The sequence below is a fragment of the Orbicella franksi genome, chromosome 3 (genome assembly GCF_964199315.1).
Source record: "Orbicella franksi chromosome 3, jaOrbFran1.1, whole genome shotgun sequence".
Taxonomy (NCBI): domain Eukaryota; kingdom Metazoa; phylum Cnidaria; class Anthozoa; order Scleractinia; family Merulinidae; genus Orbicella; species Orbicella franksi.
This window is the reverse complement of record NC_138147.1, coordinates 18,207,770-18,235,000: the sequence shown is the minus strand read 5'-3', so window position 1 is coordinate 18,235,000 and position 27,231 is coordinate 18,207,770. Positions and strand designations below refer to the sequence as shown.

Here is a 27,231-nt window from a genome sequence, read left to right as displayed (position 1 = left end):
AAATGCCAGAACTTGTCTTTTTACCGTGAGTCGAATAACACAAATAAGAAGACAACATACAGGGATAGAATATCCCGAATTAACGAACCTCTCTGTAGGGTATAAGCAGTCTTCTTTGCCTTGTCCAGGCCTGCGCGTTCTTCTTCAATCAATCTTTGCAGCTAGAAAAATATCAAACTGAGAAGATAAGAAAAGGGGTACAAGGTATAAAATCGGGACCATGGAGAACTATTACATTATGCGGAACATAATGCGCCATTTCTGTTGTCTGGAAAATACTTCCTGTACGTTTGCATTGCAGCTTCTTTGGCCGAGACAGTTTCCTTTTAAATATGTGATCAAGTTTGGCTCTGTTTGGTTCTGTCGAATTCGACAAGATTTATGCTAAGTGAAACAATTACTTTCAAATCAAGCCATTTCTTCCTTTATATGTTGAAGCACGCCGTTTTATCTATCTAACAATGATGTTTGCTGTGCGTATTTGCATCCAATTGCATGGAAACAAATTAGAATGAGATGCCCCTCCTACCATCCGAACCAAGAGAAAGTGTTACAGAAATGTAGAGAAAGGGCAGCAAGAGAAAATGCAGATTTATACAAATTAGGACCTTCATTCATTTAATATTTTTAGCGGGAAAATTACCTCTACTTGAAGAAAAAAAGGGAGGAAAGAAATAAGAATTCTAATCGTACGTGCATTAATAACGTAAAAGCGTAAGGTAAAAACATGAATTAATTCTCGAAAAAGAACATCATCAAGAACTCCGCGGGGGAGTGTAATGAGTGAAAACTCTGATTATCGCTAACCAGCTGGAATTAGAAAATTGAGTCTGGCACTATATCAGGAATTGATCAGATTGGGAATACACATTATCCTACAAAATTTGGTGCTTGTATCAAAAATCGCACAATTCAAGAGCTATGCCGCCAGCTACACTGGTGGCTAAGCGAGTGAACTTTGACAGCGCGAGCAACGCCGATCCGTGGCGTGGAGTTAAACCGCAATATTAATTAAACAGGAGACAAAGTGGTTCTTCCGCTTTAAGATTCCTTTTTCTGAACATCTTTCATAAACCGACTTTTTTACTCCAAAAAGTATCTTGGGCGTCGAGAAGGGCTGTGACATGCATATGGGAACCTTCCAAAAACCTGAATAAACATTGTTGTAGACTTTGGTGTATCACTGGAAGCTGGAAATTAATTTGATCAGTCTTTCTGGTTGTTTTAACTCTCAAATAAAGTAGTGTTGTTTACCTCCATTACTTTCTTCTTGTTTAAATGGCTTTTAAAATCAATATTAATGGTTTCGTCATCAAAACTGAGGAGACTACGATCAATGCTGACAACAGAATGTGACCACGGTATTGCGAGATGTGGTTGCAATGAAATTAATTCTTTAAAAAATACCGAACCATGCCAATACCGAATGCCAATCTGCCGTTTTCCGTTTGCCATATGATTTATACTTAATCTCCCTTCCCGGTCGATGGCTGCCTCCATCTTGCTGTGAACAATTCTGTTGTAGTTATAGTAAGCATTAAAGCTACTGGTGGAATTGTTAACATAAAATTTATAGAATTTGGCTCGATATCACGTTGATTAAGGTGAAAAGTTTTATATTATTACTTTACGGCACGTTAAATATTCTTAATTTGTTTGTTGGTGTGCGTTTAACCAAACAAACTTGGTGGATTGACCTAATACCAGTAGACCACGACGCTCACAAGTGTTTTCCTGCTATAAGAATAACCTTTTTGATGACGACACTTAGTTTCAAACTAATCACGTGGTACATTTAAATGCATCAATGCTTTTTTTTTTTTAAATGCACCAACGCTTGTGCGTTAATTTTTATAAATTATTTCTTGGTCTGTACTTTAAAAAGATGAAAAAAAAAAAAAAAAAAAAAAGAAATTGTAAGCAGTGTACCATTGAGTATTGTATTAGCATTATTTTTATACGAAGAAGTTTAAATTGTAAGTAGTTTTCAGCAGTGTTTTGTTGTGTGTTAATAAAAAAAAAGAAACCAATGCTTTTTTTTTCTGTTATTAAACACTTCAAAGAATCGAAAGCACTATAGGACTCGTGTATGCTGCAAACTACAATTTATCTGGGCTGCTTTTTGATATAACACAACAAAGTACGGTTAAAGATTTTTCACTTAATTACTGAATCTAAACTTGAGTGATGCAGTGATGTGTAACAAATCAAACAATTAGTCTGGCTGGCGTGTGCCAATTAATTATTCACTATGATATTGGACCGCTGGTTTAATCAAAGCCTGGTTTTCACTATTCAAGTGAAAACGAAATTCGACGCAAACACAAGCTTAAGCAAAATCATCCGAACCTTCCAAACTGTTTGGGCGCGAGATAATCTGGATCCAGTATTTTCATTGCCCAAATATAACCACGTGTGCTAAATATCCTTGTACTTAGGTTATTCCTGAGTGGTATTTCGTTTTCACTTATAGGAAGCGCAAACGCAAACACAAGCACAAGAAAAAGGAAAAATTTTAAACCCTGTGCATGCGCTTGTGCTTATGCCTGCGTCAAGGTCGTTTTACGGTGAAATAGGAATTATTGTGTTTGCGCTTGTGCTCGCGCTTGTGCTTGCGTCGCTAATAAAAACCAGGCTTTAATCAACAAGGCACGCGCCATTATAAGCTATAAGTGAGAGAAAAATAACATCTCTGAACTTCCCTTGGTTTTACACGCGTTTAAACCATGCCGGTGAAAATAGATATCGGTGCAACTTTTTTCCGAGTTGTACCAAAATCGGGCGTAATCCCTTAACTTGACGGCTATAATTCAGTTCTGCACAACTCAAGTAAAATATAAATTGTGTATACTTATGCTCAAAATTGGTATGCTTGGGTGAACTCTTCAATGTATAGAACATAAATGTAAATTCGCAGCAGAGTACTTCTCCTGGTAAATGTGAAAGCAAATTTGAAAGTAATAGTAAGAAATGAAAACGTGTAAGGGTAATTGAGAGCAGCGATGAAAGCCAGGAGTAAACTTATAGAACGGTATGCTACTTGCTACTGTTAGCCAAAATTCTAACCATCTTTATGCCTTTACCATAGACCATTTTTTTTCTTTTTTATTTCGGCCTTTTCGCCTATGTAAGTCATTCTTTGTATTGAAATATCTTGGCCTGGTTTACCGGGCGATCCATACAAATAAACAACTGACTGTAAGCTTATGAAGTCAATTTCAAACCTTAACTTTTGAAATAAAGAATGAAGCATCTTTTGTTGTAATTCTTTTGAATTTTTTTTCAGGAGGTACCAAGGAGAATAGAGAGTGTTTTCCATTACTATTCTTTCTAAATTCTTTCTAGGGAGAAAAGGTGCAAAACAGACCCTGGAAGACACTGGAGGGTACGTTTTCTTTCTACCTGTGTTTCATGGCCGGCAGCTAGGTTATCTATTTTAAATTTCATGATTTAGAGGGTATGCCTGGAGGAAATGCAGGCTCTGGTTTATCCATTTTAGCGAAAGGAAGAAATTTTATCTTGAACTTTAAAGTAATGAGTTCATGATTGTAAGATTGCTCCAGATGAGATTTAAGGGCGCAATATAGAAATTTGGTGTTTAAGGTGGCTCAAAACAGTTTCCAGCAGTTAGAATTTGATTTGTCATTTTCACCACTCTTTATCACTTGATGCTACAATCATGGTATCACAAAAATACCCAATCATTGTGAACACGTTGTTATCATTTTCGCGACAGACTAGGTTACCATGACGTGCTAAAAACACCCTTAATTACAGCTTTAGGGGCTTATAATTCCTAAACGGTACGGTGATTTTTTTTACATTATCAAAATTAAATAAGAATGATAGGACGCAACTTTTGGCAAAGTTTTAAAAAAAACTGTACATAGGGTTCAGAGCCACCTTAAACGTTTGAAAAATTAAGGTGGTTCTGATAGACCTAAGGTCTTGTGCTTTGGGTTAAGACCAAAAAAATACGCTTTTAGCGGGATTCGACACAATCAAGGAAAGTAAACATGGATATAGCCATATTCTATCCGGATTCAATCAATTTCTCTTCTTTTTTCTTGAATATCGAAGGATGTTAAGGTAATTCCTCTGAAATAAAAGTTGGAATAGATTTTTGTTCAAACTTTGTCCACTGAATATTTGTCATATGATAACTACAATTTTGAAATAAAAGGGGCAGGGGGTGCCCATGCTCATTAAGGAGCAGTGAGGCATTGAAAATGCCCCATTTTGGCATTATTTAATGCTTATTATAAGAACATATTCCCAGTAATTGTAAAATCTTTGTGAGCCCAGACTCATAAGAACACGCATTAAACTACAGTCAAGACATTGTGTCGGACACAAATAAACATTTTAAGTTTGATTCAGACAGAAAGCTAAATCCTTGATTAAAGATTTCCAAATTTCTTGACGTGGTTACCGACTGCAAAATAGAAAAGACCACAGTGTATCCGCTATTTTTCTTATTCATTCAATTTTCAGCAGTAGAAATTAGATCAGTCTTTTCTCACGCAAAGCTTACGATTAGTTGATCACAATGACTGGAAAAAAAATTGGGGTGCCCGTGTTCGTTGGTGGGCTAGAACCATTTTTCAACTGACAGAGCTCGATATCAAGGCAAATCTGCCATGTTTTCAATATGCGCGTGCACGAGCACTCGCTAATGACGCCATAAATTATGCGCAGTAAGGATGCGCAATGCAATACTGGGGAATGACCTTAAATGAGGTAAATCGCGACTGTTTATTCCATTCTTTACCAGTTATGCCTGACTCGTATAATTCTGAATTACGCTGTACGTATAGATCTCCCAATCTAGACCTCCAAACTGTTTCCTGAGGTAAATTAACCACCACTGGCGTCGGCTCCATTAGATAGATAACCTTTATTTTAAAACGATGAGTATTAAAGCTACTTGAGCTTGTGGGGTCGTTTGCAATTAACTAATCGCTAAGTAACTAAAAACTAAAAACTAGGGGTATTTACAGAAAAAACGTTTGAACTTAAGTCAGCGATATATACAATAAGAGATTGTTAGCATAAGTTTTTAAGTATATACAAAGTCATCTTTTCTAAAATTACAAGTGGATGCAGACGTTATCTTAAAGCTGAATTCATTAAAAATAACTAGAGATTTAAGCTTTAGCCTGAGGTCACGATATGGAACATTTTTTGTCAGGGCACTACAGTTGTTGGTCACTGCATTCCACAGGACTGAGCCTCTGAACGCAACAGAGTCTTTCATGTAACGCGTGTTGAAGCGGGGAACAATTAAAGAAGCGCAGGTCCGGGTTGAATAATTTGTGGCCCGTTTCTTAGAAATCAGATCGATTAATGTGACAGGTAACCTATCGTGAAAAGCTTTATGAAAACAGATAAAATGGCTGATTTATAATAAATAGACAGAGTGGGCCATTGGGCCCGTTGTAGGACATCAACAGAAGCCATGTCTTTCGGCAAGTTAAAAATAAGCCTCGCAACCCTGCAGTGAAGTCTTTCCAGGGACTGAACTAAGTCGGAGTTGCAGCAAGATCCCCATAGTACAAGACCATAGGTCACTGAGGGCAAAACGACCTTAAAATAGAGATCCTGACGAACGTTCCTAGGGAGAAATCTCGAGTTCTTAAGTAATCCTAGTTTTTTAGCAAATGATTTTTTGAGTTCCAGCATATGCGGAGTCCAGGTCAGTTTCTCATCAACGGTCATTCCCAGTAATCGTGATTTCGATACCCATTCAATTGTAGAGTTTCCAATGAAGATCGGGGGAATATTAGCCGGGAGATTTCTTCTAGAGATTAGCATGACCTCACTTTTACTTGGGTGGGGTGTTAATCTGTTAATGAGGCATCACTCGTTTAATTCACGGAGGGCAGAATTTAACTGGGCAATACTTTTTTCTGCCTTGTCACTCACGCAGTAAACCGTTGTGTCGTCGGCAAACATATAGACGGATCCGGAAGACACAGAGGACGGAAGATCGTTCGTGAAAAGAGTGAAAAGTGTTGGCCCCAAAACGGATCCTTGAGGAATTCCGAAAGAGATCGGCATCATTTCTGAAGTTGCTCCATTAACAGCTGTAAATTGCTGTCTTTCCTTTAAGTAACTTTTATGCCAGTCCAGGAGTAGTCCTGATTTAAGGAAAGCTAAATCATCTTATTTTTCCACCATTTTTAATGAAGTCAAGTCCTCGAGTGCATACTGGAATCTTCTTAAAAGGGCTACCAACCCCAAGGTCCGCAAAAACATTGGGCCTCTCAATTCACCCTTAATATGCAAAAACTTGGTATTTTCAACTTTTTGGATGCGTTCAACGCGACGCAGTTTTCGTTGTCTCTGATGGCGAAACTAGTGAAAAAAATTGAGCCCCATGGACCAGCTGAAACTGAATCAAGTGAACTAGCAAATGAACCAGATCCGACCAAAAGTGTTCCAGGCTTACCGGTTGAACCACCTTAACTACGTAAGCCAAAAAAGCCAGGTGACTCAGGTGAACCATGTGAAATTACCGAGCCAGGTGAACCAAGTTAGACAGATGAACTAAGTAGGCCAGGTACATAAGGTTAAAAAGGTGAACCAAGAGGGCCAGTTGAATCAGGTGAACAAATTGAAAAGGTGAAAAAATTAGACCTATATATTGAATCAGTTTAACCAAGTAAACCACGTTACCCAATGTAACTGGGTGAACCAAGATAAGGTACATCTAGTGACTAAGGCGGCAATTCGAAATACTTGAATGACGAATCTCATCAATTAATATTTAATTAATATGACCTTTCGCGTTGTTAGAACCAAATGTTTCCCAGAATTTGCCAACAGTTTCAAACAGTAATAATAAATTACGGTTATTGCTAAACTTAACTCGTTCACAGCTTAAGTGACAACAGTATATTATAGATTTCTTTCTCAAATTTTATTTCCGCATTCAGCTCTAAAGCATTATAAGCATTCTATTTCCTTGCCATCAAGACGAGCAAGTTTTAAGCCTTCATGCCCTTACTCATAATTCATCTTTTTATTTGACGATACATGTGGTCATTTTAGCTTTTACGTTTTGTAATCATTACTTTACAGGCCTTCTTCAAAAGAACAGACGTTTGCAAGAGCGTTTCGTTAATGCAGAGGAGAGATTTAAGATCAAACAGATTCAAAAGCTCTGCATGTTCTTCGTGTAATTTGGTGTTGCAACTTCTAAAAACCTACTTGAAGTAAATTGGAATATAATTTCGTCAAAAGATGCTTAATGTTGTATTAATGTTTATGACTAAATCAGGACCGCCTGATAAAAATTCAAATTGTGACTGAATATAACTGCCTTTTTTATGCGTCTTCTACAAAACAGCAAAGCAATCAGCAATGTTCCCCTTCTCGATGTTCGCCACTTCCTCTATTTACTTGGAACTTGTTCCTCAAAAGTAAGAGAGTAAGTAACTTGACGCCTGTTGTCCCAAGCGTACAGCACTTTTTCTCTGGGGTTGTAATCCACCATGGAGTTGTAGCCATACTGGTTTGTGAACTGTATGTTGGGAACCCACTTTGTTGATGTCTTGGTGTCGTAAGCAAAGTTGATGGTAGTGGACTTGCTGTTATAGGCGTCGATACAGTAAATCACTCCACAGGTCACAAAAGCATTGCCCATCGTCCTCATTGGTTCTGTACAAAAGCAAAAAAAAAGTATGTACCCTTGCCAGCTCAGTCGGACGCAATCATTCTCTTTGTTAGATGGAGCAATGAACCCCTCTTTATACCATAAACTGTATGCACTTTTTTGTGGGACACTTTTTTTTTAAATAAGGATGTTTACCACTGACTGCTACGTGTAAAATATACCATAACTTTGCGTGTAAAACTACAGATGACGTCGCGATTACTACAGTCGTTGTCTCGTTGGGAATTTTTTACCCTTTAATTTGTCTAAGGAGCTCGCGCTAATGCTTTTGTGTGCGTTTGTGTGTTTTGCAACTTTATATATTGAGAGTTATTGAGCGTGCGCCCGGAGCTAGTGAGAAATTGAGACAGTTTAAACGCTCAGGGTTGCCTGCCGCAATAACTTTACATGGACCTTCTAACGATGATTCATGCCTGGAGACTTCGGTGGTTTTGTAAATAGATCATTACCCTAATAACAGGACCTCCTTTGATACCAGTGTTTATTACACTGACGGGGTTTATCTTGAATAAATTGTTACATTATTATTAATTACTACTTCCTTCATCACACACACAAAAAAATGAAAAACTCAGCTCTTACCACGTTAGAGGAGGAACCGGATCGAAAATATATAGTAATGTATTTTTATATGCAGCGGTACGTTTTCGTGAATATCAGCTCAGGAAACCGAAGAGAACTACACGTATTTTTCTGTGCATTCATTTGTTCCAAAAAAATCAAGGAAAATTATTAAACTTCCCGGAACGGCGTTGTTTGGGAGTTAGGAGAGGTGAATGTAGTATGTGCTTACCTGTGTGCAGTGTCCAAGTTTGAGTGATGACGTTTTTGTAAACATCAATTGTGGATGCGTACAGTTTCCCGCTGTTTCCAGTACTACCCCATAATACCCACAATCCCTGCTCGTCAATTGCCAGGTCCATTCCAGTGTAGGAGGTTTGCCATTGATAGCCATTCCTCCTAGCTGTGTAACCGCTCACGCTGATTGTGGCCTCGACGCTCTCTGTCAGCAGACTGTACTTGTCGATGTGGTTTGAATTTTCTCTGTTAGGACAAAACAGGACAAGAAAGAAAGCATGACTAATTGAAAGAAAGAAAGAAAGAAACAAAGAAAGAAAGAAAGAAGGAAGGAAGGAAGGAAGGAAAAATCCCTAGAAAAAAGAGAGAAAGAGGGAGAGAAAGAGAGAAAGAAACAAAGAAACAAAGAAACAACAAAATCGAACTTTCCTATGAGAATAAAATCGAGCTATTTTAGTCTATTTTGGTAGTTTTGGTTAGCAGCAAGAAAACAACAAGGTACTCTTGTTAGCAGCCAACAGCTTTCATACCTCGAAATATTGATAGCTGAAAGAGTACTACAAACGAAGAGAAGTAGTATGGTTTAGATAAGAAGGATCAGAAAACGAGGTATGAAACCTGTCTTCATGAAATGTTATGTGAAGGACACCTAAACTGACATTACCTGTTATAATAGAGATATGGTCCATATACCACTGCTCCAGTTCCGTCCCATTTGTAAGGCAGTTTGTACGTCTTACGAGTCACTCCCGCTTTAAACTTGTCCATATTTTCAAATTCTTCAACAACGTCTCTTCCATAATAGGATTCCATCACGAATATGGTCTCGTAACCCATGATTCCTAGAGGATCTTTCATCCAGGCTCCTTGTTGTTGCTGGCGTGCATTGTGAGTGACAGGTTCACCAACAGACTTGATATTAGTACAACTGTCTACAAGAAATCGAGAACAACGCCAAATTTCACATGGTTAGTATGGTTCGATAAGACAAGACCTAGTCATTGATGATTAAGCTGCTAAGCGGCGCTCGCTTTGCAATAACAACTCTCCTTGAATACCGTTTTTTTAATATTATCAATATAAGCGTCCTTATTCCAACCCGCGTCATTTCGAATAAGCGCCCCCATAGCGAAAGTGACATTCAACGACATTTACATTGAATGGACTGATTAAAAGAATGAATTATGAAGTTCACTTTAAATATTGCTGGAACGGTACGACTATCGCCATATCGGAGTCCCTATTCTTACAGATCTTGAGTTGAACTATGTGCTGTTTTTACTAAAATATTGTAACAGATAAATATGTATTCAAAGAGAATTAAGCGCCCTCACTTACTTTGGGTAAATCATTAAAATTGAGCCGTACATAACATCTACACTGGGGCTGTATGAAACCGTGTCTGTAATTGATGTAATTAAAGTTTATTTTGATCTTTATTTTCGTTAAAAGCCTTAGTGAAGGCTCTCAACACGAGAAAAAGTAAAAATAGAGGGAATAGAGGGTTAATTGTTACTGGCAGATTTTTGTTTTTCATTCCTTTTTTGTCTTCTAACCCTAACCTCTTCTTCCCTGACCATTGCACGCGGGTTTGGATGTTAAAATTAACGGTAAATTATATTTTACTTCGATAAATATTTCCAGGTTTGTTTTCATTCATTCGAAATGAACGAAAAAAGGTAAAGGTGTTGGACGTCCAAGGTATTTTTAGAATGCCGCCAAGTTTTAGATAAGGAAGCAAAATGATAATTACCCGATCAAGTGTTGAATAGGCTTGCTACTTCCATTACATGACATAACATGTAGGTGTAACCACGCTTTTTTTAAACTTATTCATCTTTTTTGAAAAATTTTACAGTGCACGATATATTTTTTCCTGTCACCTCCCCAGTTAGTAAAAAATTTGCATATCTCGCATTTGTTTTGCGTGCGCACTACGCCATCTGCAGGTACATGTTTACAGTTGGATTTCAGTATAATTTTCGACAGATAAGAGCTAGTTTTTCCGCTGGAAGACGTTAACAGTTAGTGGGTAGCAATATGCTGTTATTCTGGTGTTCCTGGTTTAAGTGCAGTTTCATTAAACTTGCTTTCATTTTAGTGAGTACTTGGTAGCGTAGTTGATTGCATCAATGTCAACCCCAGCGCGCGCGTGGCGCTTAAGGTAGCTTACTAAAATTTTTCTGAGGCTCAATAGCGCGCTCTACCATTGCCTGCCAAAGTCAGTATTAAGGTAATTCCCCTGAAAAAAAAACTGTCAATAGATTTTTGTTCAAACGTTGTCCAATGAATATTTATCATATGAGAACTTTAATTATAAAATAAATAGGGGGGGGGGGTGCCCATGCTCGTTAAGGAGCAGTGAGGCATTAAAAGTGTCCCATTTTAGCATTATTTAATGTTTATTACAAGAACGCATTCCAAGTTATGTAAACTCTTTGTGAGCCCAGGCTCATGAAAACAAGCCTAAGACTACAGTCAATACTTGTGTCGGACACAGATAAACTTTTTAAGTTTTATTTTGACAGACAGCTGAATCCTTGTTAAAATATTGGAACCAAATTGCTTGCCACGGCTATCAAACTGCAAAATAGAAAGACTACAGTGCAGCTGCTATTTTCCTTATTTATTCAATTTTCAGCAATAGAAATCAGATCAGTCTTTTCTCACGCAAAGCTAATGATTAGTTGATTGAAAAGACTGGAAAAAATTCGGGGTGCCCGAGCTCGTTAGTGAGCTATAGCCATTTTTCAACTGACAGAGCTCAATATCAAGGCAAATCCGCCATGTTTTCAATGTGCGTGCACGAGTGCGCGCGAATGACGCCAGAAATTATGCGCAGTAAAGGTCCGGTAATACGGGCAACAGTTTTCTTCAACTTTTCTCGCAACATTGTTGCATTGCAAGTTGAAACACTCTGTTGCACGTGTTACCACTTCTGTGACCAACTTGTCTCGCAGCAAACTACAGTGTTGCAAGTTGAGGCAGCATGTCGCGCAAAGTAGGCTCGAGTTCTACTTTCTGCAACAAATTTTAGCTTTGTTTTGAAGCTACAACTTGTCTCGCAACAAATTTGAGTAATTGGCTGTCGCAAAGCGCGGCAACGAGGCCAAAAAAATAACATGGCGGACGGTAAAGACGAGCTTGAGTTCGAAGTAGACCAGTAACTCTCGGAAAGTAATAAATTTGCGCTTTGCAAAGACCTCGAAGGATATCATAGTCTTTGGGGCATCTCGTTTGTCCGTTCAAAACAAGCGGCAAAACAGGCAAAATGCTTGGAAGAACTGTTGCAGAAATACAACTTTTCGCTTAGCTATCTTTTACAACAACAAAACTTTATTTTGTTCCGAAACGACACTGAGCTTCATACTGAGAGAACTTCGTTGGCACTGAAAATTAAGAAGAAAATGACGGCCAGAAGTGGAAGTGGAAGTTCGTCGAAACGCTAAATTATATGAAAGGCCCCATCTTTATTTACACACGATTGACCAATGAAGCATGTAGAATTAGCAGACTTGCAACACTGTATTTTGCTACGAGAGAAGTTGGTCACAAACGTGGTAATACGCGCAACAGAGTGTTTCAACTTGCAATGTAACAATGTTGCGAGGCAAATTGAAGAAAAATGTTGCCCGTATTACCGGACCTTAAGGATGCACAATGCAAATGTGAGGAATCACCTAAGGTGACTTACTACAGTTTTTCTGAGACTCACTAGCGCGCGCTATCTTTGCCTGTCAGACGTCAGTATTAATCGCGCGTGCAAAAAATGACGCAAGTAATCCTAAGAAGAAACGAAATCACTTCAGCACTTGAAAGGCGTTAAATCACTTCAGTATAGGTAGCAATAGTTTCAAACTCCGTTCAAATATGTGTCTAAGCCTAGGGCCAAAACAATATGACAAAAAAGCTCTATAAATAAACGGTAAAAGAACTCTAATCTACTCTTGCTTTCTCGCACGCGATACATGGTATCACCTAAGCGCGCGCCTGAATGAATAACCACGTGTGACAGCACGCGTGTTTTTCTAATTTTTGTGACGTCAGCGTGACCAAATAAAGGCTAATATTTTCGCGTTCCCTTCGGTGAATTTGTTTTATCAATTTGGCTTACTTTTAACCACACGCAATTCCTATGAAATACCCTATTTTTGTTAAAATCTGTCATAGCTAATCTAATATCTTTAGAATAATGACAAATTACAGAATATTGGAAAAACCATCTGCACAACCTAGACTTTTTACTAATTCAAAATGTCAGGCAATATCATTTTCATGACATGGCAAAGTATGAAAAATTTTCACTGAAGGAAAGTATAAATATTAAGGAGTTTAGGTCAAAATGAGAAATACATCTGCCTGTTATTAAATGAGATGTTGCCATGGTAACGACCTTAATCCAAAAATTGACAACCAAACCATAAGCCTTATTTTAACAGTACCCATACTGGTAAATCTCTACAGGGAAAACTTTAAGAGAAATTAACTAAGTTTCCATTTCTAACTCGCGCTCTATAGGCAGGGTGTTCGCAGATGCTCTAGGGAGCCACCTTGATTCAACTATGCCTTGTGTGATGCGCAGAACGTGTGCGCACGAACAAAAAGTAGGTACCGTCCTTATAAGCAAAACAATGACTGTGCACGTGCGTTATAATTCTTGGTACATTTCTTTACCGTCCTCTGCACAACAACAACGTAAATTACAAATTCTACGTTGTCTAGAGAATGTGAACCACGACGGCTAATTTTTAAAGTTTATTTCAAATGTTTCGCCCTGTCCCAGATTCCGTTTCGTGACAGTTTCGACACTAAGAATTAAAGAAAAATGATTTAAGAGTATAGTGAGATTAGTGCGTGAAATGTAAAATCATTTTTTAAGCGACGTTGTCCTTGGCGTCGCGTCCTGGTTTTTTGAACTCCCTATTACACCATACAGGAAATATTCCAAATTAACAAACCTCTCTGAAGGATACGAGCAGTCTTCTTTGCCTTGTCCAGGCCTGCGCGTTCTTCTTCAATCAATTTTTGCAGCTAGTAAAAAAATCAAACTGAGAAGACAAGAAAAGGGCTACAGGGTGTAAAATCTAGTCTGAATTTCAGCCGGCTGAAATTCAGACTACATAAAATCGGGACCATGGAAAAGTATCAGTTACGGCAAAATAAATTACATTATTTTGTCGGCTATCTTAGAAACACGGACATGAAACAAAACAAAAAAGATCAATAATATCATCTCAAGCTTTTAAACTCTCTCCAAACCGTAAAAGTGGACTAAACTGATAAAAGAGCGGCGTCCTATGTACTGCTGCACTTTACAGATGGCCAGATGCGCTCCGATTTTCTATTCTTAAAAACTTACACCTGCAGCACCTACAGTAACTTAGTAAATACAACTTGTTGATATCACCATGGACTTGAACTTACCTGTGTCTTGGCCAACTCAACGGTAAGGTCCTGAATTGTCAGCTTGGATGACTGGTCTGCCTTATAAGAAGCATCGCGCTTTGTTCGCTTAACACTTACCGAGGAAGTGCCGAGCACACCACCCTGAAATAATTATTTATCTCTTATTAACCGAGCAGGAGGTCTGTATGGGAGAATCTTGACCGAGGTCCTGAGTACGGACCGAACTTAACGCAGTGAGGTCTGTACACACGACTGAGGTCAGGATTCTCTCGTACAGACCGACTAATGTCGGTTAATAAGATATTTATTATATGGTGCAAACAAGAACAATTTAATTCGTTTATTTAATGTAACTGGTTTGTAATTACTGACATTTTGCTTGCGAACGGCAATGAGCTGAATTTAATTCTGCTAAAGTTTGCTCGTACTCGTTACTTTTTTCTCTCATCAGGCTTTTTTGGCACTACCATAAATAAATATTGTTAGATGAATATATTCAATGATTTTGCATTAGTTTGCAACTTTTTCTCTGCAAAACATTACCGGTCTAGATGCCGGTCTAGCTGGGAAAATCTTGCAATATCGATTTCAGCCGATCAAATTCGTGAATTTGGTAGTTCCCAGTTTTTGTTAGACAGAAGCATATAATAAAAGGCAGTATTGGTGAAGCTTGAGTCGCAAATATCTTCAGGGGTATATTTCCGTCTCCTACACGGGCTATATTAGCGAGGAAGCGTGGAATAAAAGCGCAACCGAAGATATCTTTTCAAAGGAAGAAAGCTGTGTCATTTTTGTGCATCCAAGCAACCTTTCCTTGATATGTTGAAAGGCTAAGATGTTTATATAACTTTTTTTTTCGGGTCAAATATCCAAATGGAGGATCATAAAATTAAGGTTTGTTTATCCTTTTTTCTCAAAAATTAAGTGTTTTTCAAACTTTTAACACTCGATAATGGTAAGGTAGGTAAAGTCTGCATACCAACCATTTTTTCTTTACATCTAACATCTAAAGTCATGTCAGAAGGAGGCCAGTTCATGGTTTCAGTTATGCACACAGGAAAGAGAAGGCTGCTCTCTAACTGATTCTCATTAAAAAATTTTTAGATTTAAAATTATAGAAATTTACTGCGAGTTTCCAAGGGTTAGCAGAATGAAAAGAGCAATTTTTTTCTCTTTCTAACTGACTGAAGACAATTGATTTTTAGAGGAAAGGTGGGTTTTTGTCCTAAACTGACTGTACAGTTATATAACTTGAAAAGGCGTGCAGTCGAGCGAACTGATGGTAAATACAAATCAGGAAACATGTTTGAAAGCAAACTTTTCAGTTGCTTCAATCTCCAGTTGAAGGTTCGTACATTTTTATTTGTCAAAATCAATTGTTCCTCTTCCTAACTTGAGTGAGGAAGTGTAACGGAATTTTTAGAAATTTTTTAGAATCAAAACATACCGAAATACCACCTTACAATTATCTAACAGACTTGAAAAACTGCTAAGAGGCGAAAAATATAAATTGTCTCCGCAATTACGGATGTGATATAAAGCAAAAACAAATTCTGCTACAGACAAAGAAATCACCATTTTGTTGCAATTTGTCGAGTTTAACCGTATTGAGTTTGAGTAGGCTGTTTCACTCCATGGCGGGAAGGAAAACAGACAAAACCACGATACGAAGTTATACTTCTAAGACGTCGCCCACACATTCAAGCGATATACACTGAGACACGTTCTTAAAGCAAAAAAAAAAACTATTCAAAATATTATAAGAAAAATACAATGATCTTACCAGCAAAAAACAGCAGCAGAGCAGTGGAAGGTATTGGAATGCCATCTCGTTGATTCAATGACTTTTATGCCTCTTATGAATCTGTAAATTAAAAAACAAAGCAACCGAAAATTATCTTTTAAATGGTTGATTGAAACTTGAAAAAAACACCAGAGAAAACGCCAGGAAAACATTCGGGGTAAAATATGTAGTTTTAAACCATCATTAGTGTACGCCGAAGGACTTTCATTCAAGCTTAATTTTTTTTTTATCTTGAGTCATTTGCAAGCATTAAGACATCGAGAGCTCCGCAAGGCGTCACATTAGTTTGCTGAGGAGATAGGTGGACAACAATAGAAACAAATCGTTTGGGATAAATGGTTGCAAATGTGACGAGTTTAATTGAAACTAAGGTTACAAACAAAGATTAAAATCTCTTCTGGAAAGTTGGTGTTAAAACTTTCGCCACAAGCCACAACAATGTGGCAACCCCACCAAGACGCTGGCGGAACTCTGGAAAGAAAAGGCACACCGAACAGTGGCGCCACAGCCCTTGACTGACCAACGTCACTGAACGAAAATTACAGGGCGACGTGCATAGCAGGTCGCAAAATTTAAAATTACGAAAGCTTGGGTATTATTACCAGCCTGGAAACAGCCCTTGTCTGACACAACCGGGCAACAATATGGAATATAGCCAACCATAAGTCTTACAACGAAGACACGATGACGCAGATCTTATAGTAAGGAGATCTGGTAACTACAAACCCTGGCATGCCCTAATAAAGTATTTCCATTAAGTTAGAGAGTAAATGAACAGCAATGAATAAGCAGTCCAGTACCTGACCTACATTGACCCGACTAACATTGTAACAATCATGTCACTAACTAACTGAACGTGCTAAGACAATTGGGCATAGACTCGCGATATGCTAAAGAGTAACTTATTACCCAAGGAAGAGATCAAGCACTGTGCTGAACAGATACACTAGAAGGAAGTCCGTCAATGAAGAAGCAGTCTTATACCTGACCCTCCACATTGACCAGACTGACGCCAGAAAAACATTCGGGGTAAAATATGTAGTTTTAGACCATCATCAGTGCACGCCTAAGGACTTTCATTTTACCTTAATTTTTTTCCGCTTGCTAAGTTTGCGGTCAGTTGTCTTTCCTAAAACTTCGGCGACAAACTGAGCTTTGTCCTTCAGACCGTTTCTTTTAGCATATGGCCTTCATTTCATTGTTAAACTCGCGAGATTTTTCGCTTTTCGAAGCTGGGTTGCTTTTAACCTTACTATTGTTATATTCAGCGCACGCATAATAGATCTTTCGATAATCTGTTTTTGTTTGTTTATCAACTTTAGATATTGGTCTATCGGCACGACTGCAAATAACACCTTTATAAATTTAGTGCAATGTTCAAGTTTGACTCACATCTTGGAAAATTTCAAACACATAAGGTTCTTCGAGTCGATTAATCGACCATTTACCTCTGATTTGAACTTAGAATTGTTCCTGTTGTTCAAAATGATGAACAGATTGCATTTATTATCACGGAATGAAAATTTCCGGAATTTTAAAACTGAGCAGGCAATACTTACACCAATTCATACCGTATGCTTCCCATGATTTCCAACAATTTTTGGAAATTTTTAAACCAAATACCTGTATCCCCGTGATGGAAATTTCTTTTCACCTCAAACTTAGGAAAATGATTATTTAACAGATTGCTTGTTGATTACACTGAAACACGGAAAATTGTTGTTTTTTTAACTTTAAATTAAAAAACATAAAGCACACTGTTAAAATCACATTTCGTTTACATCTACGAAGTATGAAAAATCTGAGGAACCTGCAAAGGGCTGCCTACTAACCCAAATTTCTCTTTAAAGATGCATGTAATCGTGCGATATAACAGTTGTTCAAAAGGTTTACATTCCTGACAGTTTAAAGTATAAACAAAAACATACCTGTTTCCAGTTGTCAAATCCACTACAAATGAAGACGTTGCCTTGAAAAATACAAAATATGCCCAATCAGGTCTTTTTTCCAAACGAAAAAGAATTGAAAATCGAATAAGTGAACAAGAAGGTGCCGCTTACCTTTCAGTTTCGGCCGCTGAGATGTGAGTGATTGCATAAATCAAGGGTGAGCGTTTACATAATCACAACAAGGAATAAAATCGTCATTGGATTACATGTTTGAAATACATTTGCTCCGCTTCACTTCTTCTATTTGAATGGATTTCAGAAAACGAAGAATGGTTATGCGATGTGACCTACTGAATAAGACAATCATCAAACAATCATCAACGAATTCATCAATCATCAATGAACCATCAATCAACAATTAACTGACACGGAACAGCCTTTGTGATAGTTCTATTGAAGGAAATAAATTTCGTACAACAATCAAATTTTTCTCTTCGAATTTAATAGCGGCTAGCTCGTCCGAAAGTCGATAAAGCGGTATTAAAAGATTAAACTTTGTTTTCTTGTAGTTTCGTCTTCTTTCTACCAACTTTCATCTTGGTCTGTCAAAGCTATATACTGGCTGGCAGTGGCACTATTTATTTATTTTGGGTTGAGCAAGGCGGGAAGAAAGTTTGGTCACCAAGTTTTAACGTAAAAATCGTGTTGTTGTCAAGAGCAACTGGCTCGGTATCCATTGATAACTTCTCGGCCTCAGTTTTACGTTATTGGCTGCAAAGCACGCGAAATTGTAGGCGACGTGTCAGGCGACCAACGGCTGTTGATATTGTTACCAACGGAAACAAGGTAAGTTGCCCGTGACAACACTATAATTTCAAGGCCAAAACTTCGTAACCAAACTTGCCTCGTGCCTTACTCAACTGATAATCGTAGCATAAGTCTGGAAAGCTACCGGTAAAAGAACTAGTAATTTCAGTTAACTTAAAGATTAAGTTTCAAACTATTCGGTTTCCTGTTTAAAATGCATGCTACAAAAAACATGCAGTTAGTAAGCATTCATCATAGAGTTCATTAGCAGAAAGGAAACCTTTGTCATTCTGGTCGATCTACCAATAATCTTGTTGACGAGCAAATAACTTTGTTAGTTACACAAGTTCTTAAGCTGTTTAGGTTCATTAAAATAAGTATTGTCGATTTTTTTTTTACTGTCGATTTTGGAGTAGCCGAGCTCACAAAACATCAGTTTGCGACGTCAGTGTGTCAAATCTGCTTTTTTCGATTGTTTTCCATATAACAGGAAAAACTAACCAACCTTTGAATTGATATCCGCTATTCTAGACAAAAGCTTAGTTACAATTTCTGATTTTATTGTTATTCTATGACTGCTGTCTGGGAAGCAACAGGAAAAATGATGACCTCAAAGGAGTAATGTACGTCAGTCCTGCTATTCAGCCGACTGATCTTGAGTAATGCATTTGCATTGGTTCACTTCTGAACCAGTGAAACGTTTTTTTTCACCAGTGTTTCTGAAAGGAACTGTTTACCCCTGCACACATGTTCACAAAATTTACATTCGAGATACAGCTTACTTCATGTTTAGCAAGCTCTTCATCATGGAATTAACATCCGGTGAAAGAAGGAAAAAGTATTGGCAAAGTCAAGGTTAAGGAGGCCATAATAATGGAAATAATTTAGAAAAAGTCATGCTGTGCAAAGAGACAATAGCCTTCATGACAAGAATGTATACCTTAATTATGTTAAAGAGCCCATTATTTTTATCGTGCTAAATATTTCAGTTATGCCATTTAGAGTTAATAATGAAAACTTTAGCATTCCAAACTGAGAACACCTGTCATTGGTAGCAAAGTCTGTTCTCCTTCCAGCCAAACTATTTGACCGCCATCCGATCTCCAAATCCGCGAGTTTGTTTATGTCCTAAATGTGAGCGACACGATTATTACGTATGTAATACTCGGTGAAACTGAACAATATTGTGATGACATCAAGCGTGATTGCCATTAGTGTTTGAAATGGCATATTGAGCTTCTTGTCACTTTCCAACCTTGTTTCCAGGGTCTCTCAGGGAGGGAAGAGGAGAAACCCCTGGGAACGAGGTCGGTCAGTTTCTAGCTGAGAAGAATGTTGCTGATACCGTAAAAGATTTCGTAAAAGTTTTAAAGGTATGCAATTTATTATTCCAGATCTCTCAAATGATATGTAAAACAATAGCCTTGCTATATTTCAAGCAATTAGCTTATGAGCTCAAGATTCTATCGCGTGATAGGTGACGATCACGCATAGAAATCGAGAGCGAATACTCTAATTGTCTTCTAGTCGTTCAAAACTTTATCTAAATGCTCTTCACAGACGCTTCGAAAACGCCAAGAAGCGGCCATCATTTTGTTAACAAGGACACTGCTACGCAAGCACCTCATTTTCTCTCAGTTGCTGCTAAGCCATTCATTATCTATCACAGAACAGATAGTGAGTGGCGCTGCAAATCAGAGAACGGCATCCGTGATAGAATGCTAGTAGATTTATACTAATAATCGATAAAAAAAAAATAATGTATCTTAACAAATATTGATATATTCAGACTTTTGTAAACGATTTAAGAATTGAGCTTTCATACAAGTGTACTATCTTTTTGCTATTAAGAGCTATAACAATTATTCAGATTAAATATCTTATCTTTTATTTTAAATGTGGTCGCTTGTTTATTTTTGATTTTAGTAACTACCTTGCCTGCTAAAACGGGTAAAAAGTTTGGACGAAATTAATACGTCAATCTGTTCCATGTTTCACCTGGCTAGTGACAGACAATCATAATTTTGCGATCTGCGTTGTGGCGTGTAAAATTAATGTAAGTTACTACACTGAAAAACCCAGTTACTCAATCATACGCGCAGGATTCCGAAAACGTGCAACACTGTATTTTGCTACGAGACAAGTTGGTCACAAACGTGGTAATATGTGCAACAGTGGGTTTCAACTTGCAATGCAACAATGTTGCGAGACAAGTTGGAGGAAAACACAACCGGACCTTTATGAATAGAAAATTTAAAGCCCATTTATCGAAAAATGTACTTCGGCTCATAAAACACAATTCTTTATTTTTTTATTTTTTTTTTTAATTTGAAATAACACAAGGGAAAACAACGCTTACTTACAACACTAGCTCTGTTTACATTATATCGCTCTAATTATTTACGCTATTTAAATTACAATATCTAAACGACTTACACTACTAACAGATACAGTTACACGACTTATACTAAAACATAATTTTCTATTCTCTTGCATTCGCAAAGATCATTGATCACAGTTTACTACCGGCATGATAGCTATTACACCGATTACAGCAACTTTTTTGAAGGAATAATTTGGGTCTACCATGAAAACGTCTGTTAGAACAGTTTGAAGTGGCCGTTTGGTCGTGGAATCTGTTCCTCCGATCTTTGTTAACTTAATCAGGGTGGTTATTGATTTGCACTCGTGTCCTAATAAGAGACCCCAGTTTGTCTCTACGTGTGTTGTTTACAGGAAGGATTTTTTCCCGTTACTAAAAGCGTGCAACATACTGTGAACTTACCGATCTTTAATAGATGACCCGGCCTGAGGGAGATAATTATTGATATTAGTTTCGATATAAAAACAGGAACATGTCCAATCAGCCCACCCACTTTAGAATTCCTATCCGCTGATCAGAGACCAAAGTCCGTTCTGCTGTTGGTCACGGAATGTCGACGTCCAACATTTAGGTTAAAGCCTTTCTTAAAATAACGTGTCGACCAAATAATTAATTTCATTGGATCATAAAAGGAAAGAACTGGATACCTGTTCTAAATACAATTTAAAACTGAGAGGTTATTTTGTGAGAACAGCTTTCAAACGAGGAGTAAAAACAACCTAACTCACGGTCATGACGCCCGTAAAGTGCCATCATTTAAAGATTAATGAATCTCGACATCAAATGCGGAACAAGGAATAAAAACACCCAGAACAATACCACAAAGACTGGCCATTCATTCCTGTACTCTTATTAGTCCTGCCTCTTTTGATTAGAATACTGACATTTGGTTCCTTCTTGGGACTATTATTAAAAAGATCAAGAGACGAGTGCACCAATTAAATCCTCTCACACTGGAAATTACATAGAAAGAAAGGTTTTTTTGCTATACTCTCCCTCCTTCCCTTATTTATCAATTTAAAGAAGGAGTTGTTTCGAGTTGAGTTGGTTTGTAGGACTGACGTCCAATTGCACTATTGGCGTTCAGCCTGAAAGGAAAATTGTATTGACTTGTGCGTACTTGACCTTGAAAGCTCCCTTCTCAGAAATAATACAAATGTAAAATGAAACCATCAGTTCGGAACGAATCATCACCATCCTGCTATAAGTTTCCTTACATTTAATTGAAATTTGCGTTTATGACAAAGTGGAGCAAAAAAATTTAGCCCCAATGCATGCATCTTTAAGTTTTCAGCATGTGATGTGGAATAAAGCAAATTGACCAATGACTAAGCGAACCAATTAAACGATCTAGAGTTAAATCGCTCTTGCGGTCGTGTAACCTATGGCTACTTGAGACATTTTTACAATGCATGTGTTTGAGACAAGCGTTAATTCCTTTTTCAGCTGAAAACAAAGCCTGTTCATCTAATCTCTGTGCCGGCACTATATATTTTCAAACTCAGAACGATTTGTGGTAGAAACAATTCGATCTGGGACAATGGCTAAGCGAGTGAGCTTTAACCGCGCGAACAAAGCATGTCCTTGGTCTTTTGTTTTTGTGACGTAAATTCAAATTTATCACTCATAAATATTGACGTAAATTGAAAATCTCCAACCGCTGTTCTTATCATTTTCCTCTTCCAAAGTATGTTTTCATTTCTGTGAACAGTTTACATCGATAGACTCCGAGGCGGGAGTTAAACCGCAAATTAAATATACAGGAGACAAAGTGGTTCTTCCGCTTTAAGATTCCTTTTTAACGTCCTTCATAAACTGACATTTCTACTCCAAAAAGTCTCTTGCATTGGGCATGGAGAAGGGCTGTGATATGAGAACGTTAAAACTGAATAAAAATTGTTGTGGACTTTGTGTCCCTCACTGAAAGCTGGAAATTAATTTGATCAGTTTTTCAGCTGTCTGAGCTGTCTTGTAGTTTTAAGTCTCAAATAACGTAACGCTGTTTACCTGCAGTAATGTCTTCTTGCTTAAATGGCTTTTAAATCAATATTAATGGTTTCGTCATCAAAACTGAAGAGACTATGATCAATGCTGGCAACAGAATGCGACCACGGTATTGCGAGATATCGATGTTGTTGTAATTAAATTAAGTCTTTAAAATAACGAACATCAACGCCAATCTGCCGTTCTCCGTTTACCATATGATTTATGCTCAATCTCCCCGCGCGATGTCTGACTCAATCTTGCTATGAACAGTTCCAGTATAGTTCTGGTAAACAAAGCTACTGCTGGTATTGTTAATATAAAATTGATAATATTTGGCTCGATATCACATTTATTCAGGCGAGAGGTTTTATCTTATTACTTTGGTACGTCATAATTCTAAATTTGTTTGTTGGTGTGCGTCGTAACCAAACAAACTTGCTGGATTAACTAAATACCAGTAGACCGCGATACTCACGATTTTCTTCCCGCTTTAAGGTGTCTCAAAGCAGTTCTCTGTTTTTTTTTTTTTTGTTTGTTTGTTTTTTTGTTTTTTTTGAGACTTATAGAACTAGGTGCGATTTTTCAGGTTTGGAACTGTTCTGTCTTGAATAGCTGTGCAATTTTATTAAGGTAACTCTCCACTGTTCCTTTCATTGTGTGTAAGTCATAAATTAAAGTAGCACTGTCCTGTTGCATAGCAACAAACTTGACCCACTTTTGACCATCTATTACATCTATCTTAAAAACTAAGCCGGTGACCCCATAATTTTTTGATAAAAATCTTTTTATTACACACAAAAGAAGAAAGAGGGAAAATTAGAAAAAATTCTGTCGAGTAGATTTTGTATAATTAAAAAAAATGGAAATTTCCAACTTGGAAAAATTCCACTCCGCAGTTTTTTTTTTTTTTTTTTTTTTTTTTACAATTTCGCACAGGCATTCCGCTTTTGCTGTTGAATAATTTTTTGCATTGAGAAGGTAAGGTTACCGGATCAGTTTTAGAGACATTACCTTCGTGGATAAGGAATTTTTCACCAGCGTTCTATGCGTAAATTAAAATCTGCGGTACTTACCATTCACAGGCTTTACATGGGAAAACCGGAAATTCCAGTTGGAAAACCAAATTATTCGCGCCATTCCGTTTGGGAAGCTTCAGAAAATATGGGCTGCGATTTGAGGTGATCCTATTTTTCTGCTCTTTTAAGTCTCTCTAGCTGATGCGGATGTACTTTATAGCGATTCCTTCTCCCGCAACGTGGCATTCAATTGTTTAATGTTTATGCCTGAAATTTCCAACCGGATGGTTTTTGTAAATGGTAAGCACCCCTCCACTTCGCAAGATCGTACTTTGTGCACGTGTGAAGGCCGCTGCCCAGTAAAGCGCGCAATTCCACGCGAATAAACGTGAAAACCCGCGAATAGTGTTTTCTTTTTTGCTGTTGTCATTAGCAGCATAAGCGGTAGAAGAAGAGTACCATACAAACCCGAAGGTGAGGCTGGTCTAGTAAAAGCCTGAAGAGTAGCTTTTGTCCTGCTGTTTTTGAGATTGATAGCCGGCGCGATCGATCGCAACATCAACATCACAATTTTCTTTTACGTTCCACCACAGCGGTTTAAAAAAAATGTTTTTTTTAATTTGAAATTGCTTGAAGGATGGATGTTTTTGAAGGTAAAAATAAGCGATATCGCAAACAGCTCACGAAAACTTAGCAGAAACAAAGTTTTACGAAGTATGCCTCGCGCCGCCATGTTTATTGTGAGTTTTGCAAACTTTAAATCTCGCGCGCTATATCGCGACCCCTCGGGTGATCACGTGATGCCTTGCGCTGAAGTGCACGTTAGAGCCGAGGCTTCTCACGGAAATATTACTGTTTTGAGCCACCTTATGAATAACGTTTATGATGCCGCGAGTTAGTTTCAAACCAATTACGTGGTACATTTAAATGCATCATGTGAAATGTACCGTGTGATGAACTTTTGCCGCACCGTGTCGTCAAACCTTTACAGTTCTTTGTGCATTGTGCTTTGTGGAAAGAAGAAACGAAGAAAACGTCTCGACGCAATTAGAAAAATTCTCCTCTCAGGTGCATTCCAATAGACCAATTTCGATATATTAAAATTCACCCTAAAACAATAGACCTCAATACGAGGCTCCGGGGAATAACTGCAGAGTTTGTGGAGTTTATTTCCCGGAGCCTCGTGCTGAGGTCTATTTTTTTAGGCTGAATTTTAATATATCGAAATTGGTCTATTGCACCACTAGATTGGTTTGAAACAAACTTGCGGCGTCAAAGCATTACTCTGAAAGCGGGAAAAAGTATTTTTGGATTTCGCGGTCCACTGAGAAGAGTAGTAACCGTTATTGTTAGAGTTTCCTAAAACGTCGTTAGCTCCAGAGGCTTTTCATTCGCAAGACAATGACTCCTGCACGCCTAGCGTGCCTATGTTTCATTGTGGAAGATGCGACATTTTGCAAGGTTAAAAAAAAAATCTGTAAGGGAGGTGCAGAGCCAACTTAATCTTTCAGGAACTTTAGATGGCCCTTAATGATGTTCCGTCAAAGTATGAATGCTGGAAAATACTGAAAACTGTTGTCAGCCACGTCACAGGTAATGTTGTGTAATCTGCTGCATGTAGTCTCTCTGCAAAGTGAAGCGAATGCTCAACACATATAATGCATTAGCTGCTTTTTTCAACAACTCTTTTTTTCTGTTATTAAGCACTTCGAAGGATCAAAAGCAATAGGACTCGTGTATGCCGCAAACTTCAATTATATATGGCGTTCTTTTTCTTTAATAACGCAACAAGGATTTTACCTTTATTACTAAAGCCAAAATTCAGTGATGCGATGATGTGCAGCAAATCAAAAAATAAGTTTGGCTAGCGTGTGCCAATTAATTGTGCATTATGATATTAGACCGGCGGTTTAGTCAACAAAGACACGCGCCATTATGAGCTATTAGCGAGCAAAAAACAACATCTATGAACCTCCCTTTGCTTTTCACTTATTTAAACCAGGGTTGAAAAACAATAGGGAGTTTAAGCAATAGAGAGCTTAGGGCTGGTTCACACTTTGACATAAGCATAAGCGTAAGCATAAACATAGGCATAAGAAAAATATGTGTGAACCGGGGTTACATAAGCATAAGCATAAGCATAAGCACAAGGAATGGAACTTTTTCCATTTTCTTATGCTTATGCTTATGCTTATGTTGTGAATACTTGAGTGTGAACCGGGCATATATAAGCATAAGCGTAAGCATAAAGAGTTTTCTTGTCAGCGGAATACACAAAAATAAAATCCAGGCCCGCTCTGTCAGAATCTGTCAGCTGAAAACATGGCGACACAGGTGAACAAGTAGTTGGCAGAATCTGTCCGCAATTATCCTTGTTTGTACGACAAAAAATCAGCAGACTTTAAAGACAAAAACAAGAAGAGGTTGGCTTGGAGTGATGTAGTAATATTCCCCCGTACAAGTAAGCTTACCTGAAATAAAATTCTCTGTCTCCCAGTTTTAATTCTTGTACAAGGTTATAATAATCGCCTTGTGTCTTTCTTCTCGTAAAAATGTCTCTTATCCAGACCTTTCTCGGTTTTCTTTGTGTTTGTCTTTGCATAAGCAATCTTCTTCGATTTCTACGGCTTATCAGTAGCAACAATCCAATTTCGACTTCGTTATCCGCCATCTTTGATTCCTGAGAGGTGAACTGTGCCTGTGCAATAGCCATCCTTATGCTTATGCTTGTGTAACCCCGGTGTACACGTATTTTTCTTATGCTTTTGTTTATGCTTATGCTTATGCTTATGTCAAAGTGTGAACCAGCCCTAAGAAAACCACGACGGCAACGGCAACGGCAACGTCGCTAAACAAAATGTTTAATGAGGAGAACAATGGCTGTGCACGTGCGTTACAATTCGTGGTACATTTCATTGCCGTCCTCTACAAAACAGCAACGTGAAATGACCAAATTATGCGCTGTCTGGAGAACGTGAACCACGACGGCTAATTTTTGAAATTTTTATTTCGAATTTATCGATGTGTCCTACATTCAGTTTCGTGATAGCTTTGACACTGATAAACAAAGTAGATGACTTTAGGGTACAGTTGTAACCGCGAGACTCGGGAGTAAAACATAAAATCATTTTTTAGTCGACATTGTCCTCGGCGTCGCCCTCGTGGTTTCTTAAGCTCCGTGACGACGGCGACGGCGGCGACGACGCCTTGTAAAAAATGAATTTATATTTTCCCTTCGAATGTCGCAACTCTGTAGATCAGTTCAGTACGTCTACCGGTCTAAAAACTGGCTCAGGCTAAACATGCACCGACAGCGTTCATTCTCAAAAGAAGATACCAAAACTTAGCCATTGCGGTTCGCGTTCTCCAAAATACGTAGAACTTAGTCATTTCACCACAGGGAGCACACGATCTTGTTGAGTAGGAAGAGAGTTATAAAAGAAAGAAAAGAATATACAATTTCC

At 37.9% G+C, this 27,231-nt stretch overlaps 2 protein-coding genes and 1 pseudogene across 4 annotated transcripts in view; 1 reads left to right on the top strand and 2 right to left on the bottom strand.

The window, feature by feature from the left end:
* The window catches only part of LOC145480436 (olfactomedin-like protein 2A), a 5,870-nt pseudogene extending 4,370 nt beyond the window's left edge, over positions 1–1,500 (bottom strand).
* The window catches only part of LOC145482635 (olfactomedin-like protein 2A), a 25,599-nt gene extending 21,761 nt beyond the window's left edge, over positions 1–3,838 (top strand). Inside the window, exon 5 of the mRNA XM_081461243.1 lies at positions 3,287–3,838. Within this exon, the coding sequence (XP_081317369.1) occupies positions 3,287–3,305 (19 nt within the window). The 3' untranslated portion in view covers positions 3,306–3,838. The remainder of the gene's footprint in view (positions 1–3,286) is intronic.
* Positions 3,839–6,723: 2,885 nt separating this feature from the next.
* On the bottom strand, positions 6,724–17,822 carry LOC145482618 (olfactomedin-like protein 2B). 3 transcript variants are annotated; one of them, XM_081461222.1, is made up of 8 exons: positions 17,747–17,765; positions 17,615–17,655; positions 15,666–15,746; positions 13,901–14,023; positions 13,435–13,507; positions 9,141–9,408; positions 8,472–8,722; positions 6,724–7,662 (listed from the first exon to the last, which is right to left on the bottom strand). In XM_081461222.1, exons 3-8 carry the CDS (start codon positions 15,708–15,710, stop codon positions 7,397–7,399), a joined length of 1,026 nt encoding a protein of 341 aa, XP_081317348.1. In that variant the 5' UTR covers positions 15,711–15,746; positions 17,615–17,655; positions 17,747–17,765; the 3' UTR covers positions 6,724–7,396. The 3 variants fall into 3 exon arrangements, with proteins under 3 accessions (XP_081317348.1, XP_081317350.1, XP_081317349.1); XM_081461224.1 differs by having other exon boundaries at positions 17,519–17,655; positions 17,747–17,761; XM_081461223.1 differs by having other exon boundaries at positions 17,519–17,822.
* Between the last annotated feature and the right edge of the window lie 9,409 nt (positions 17,823–27,231).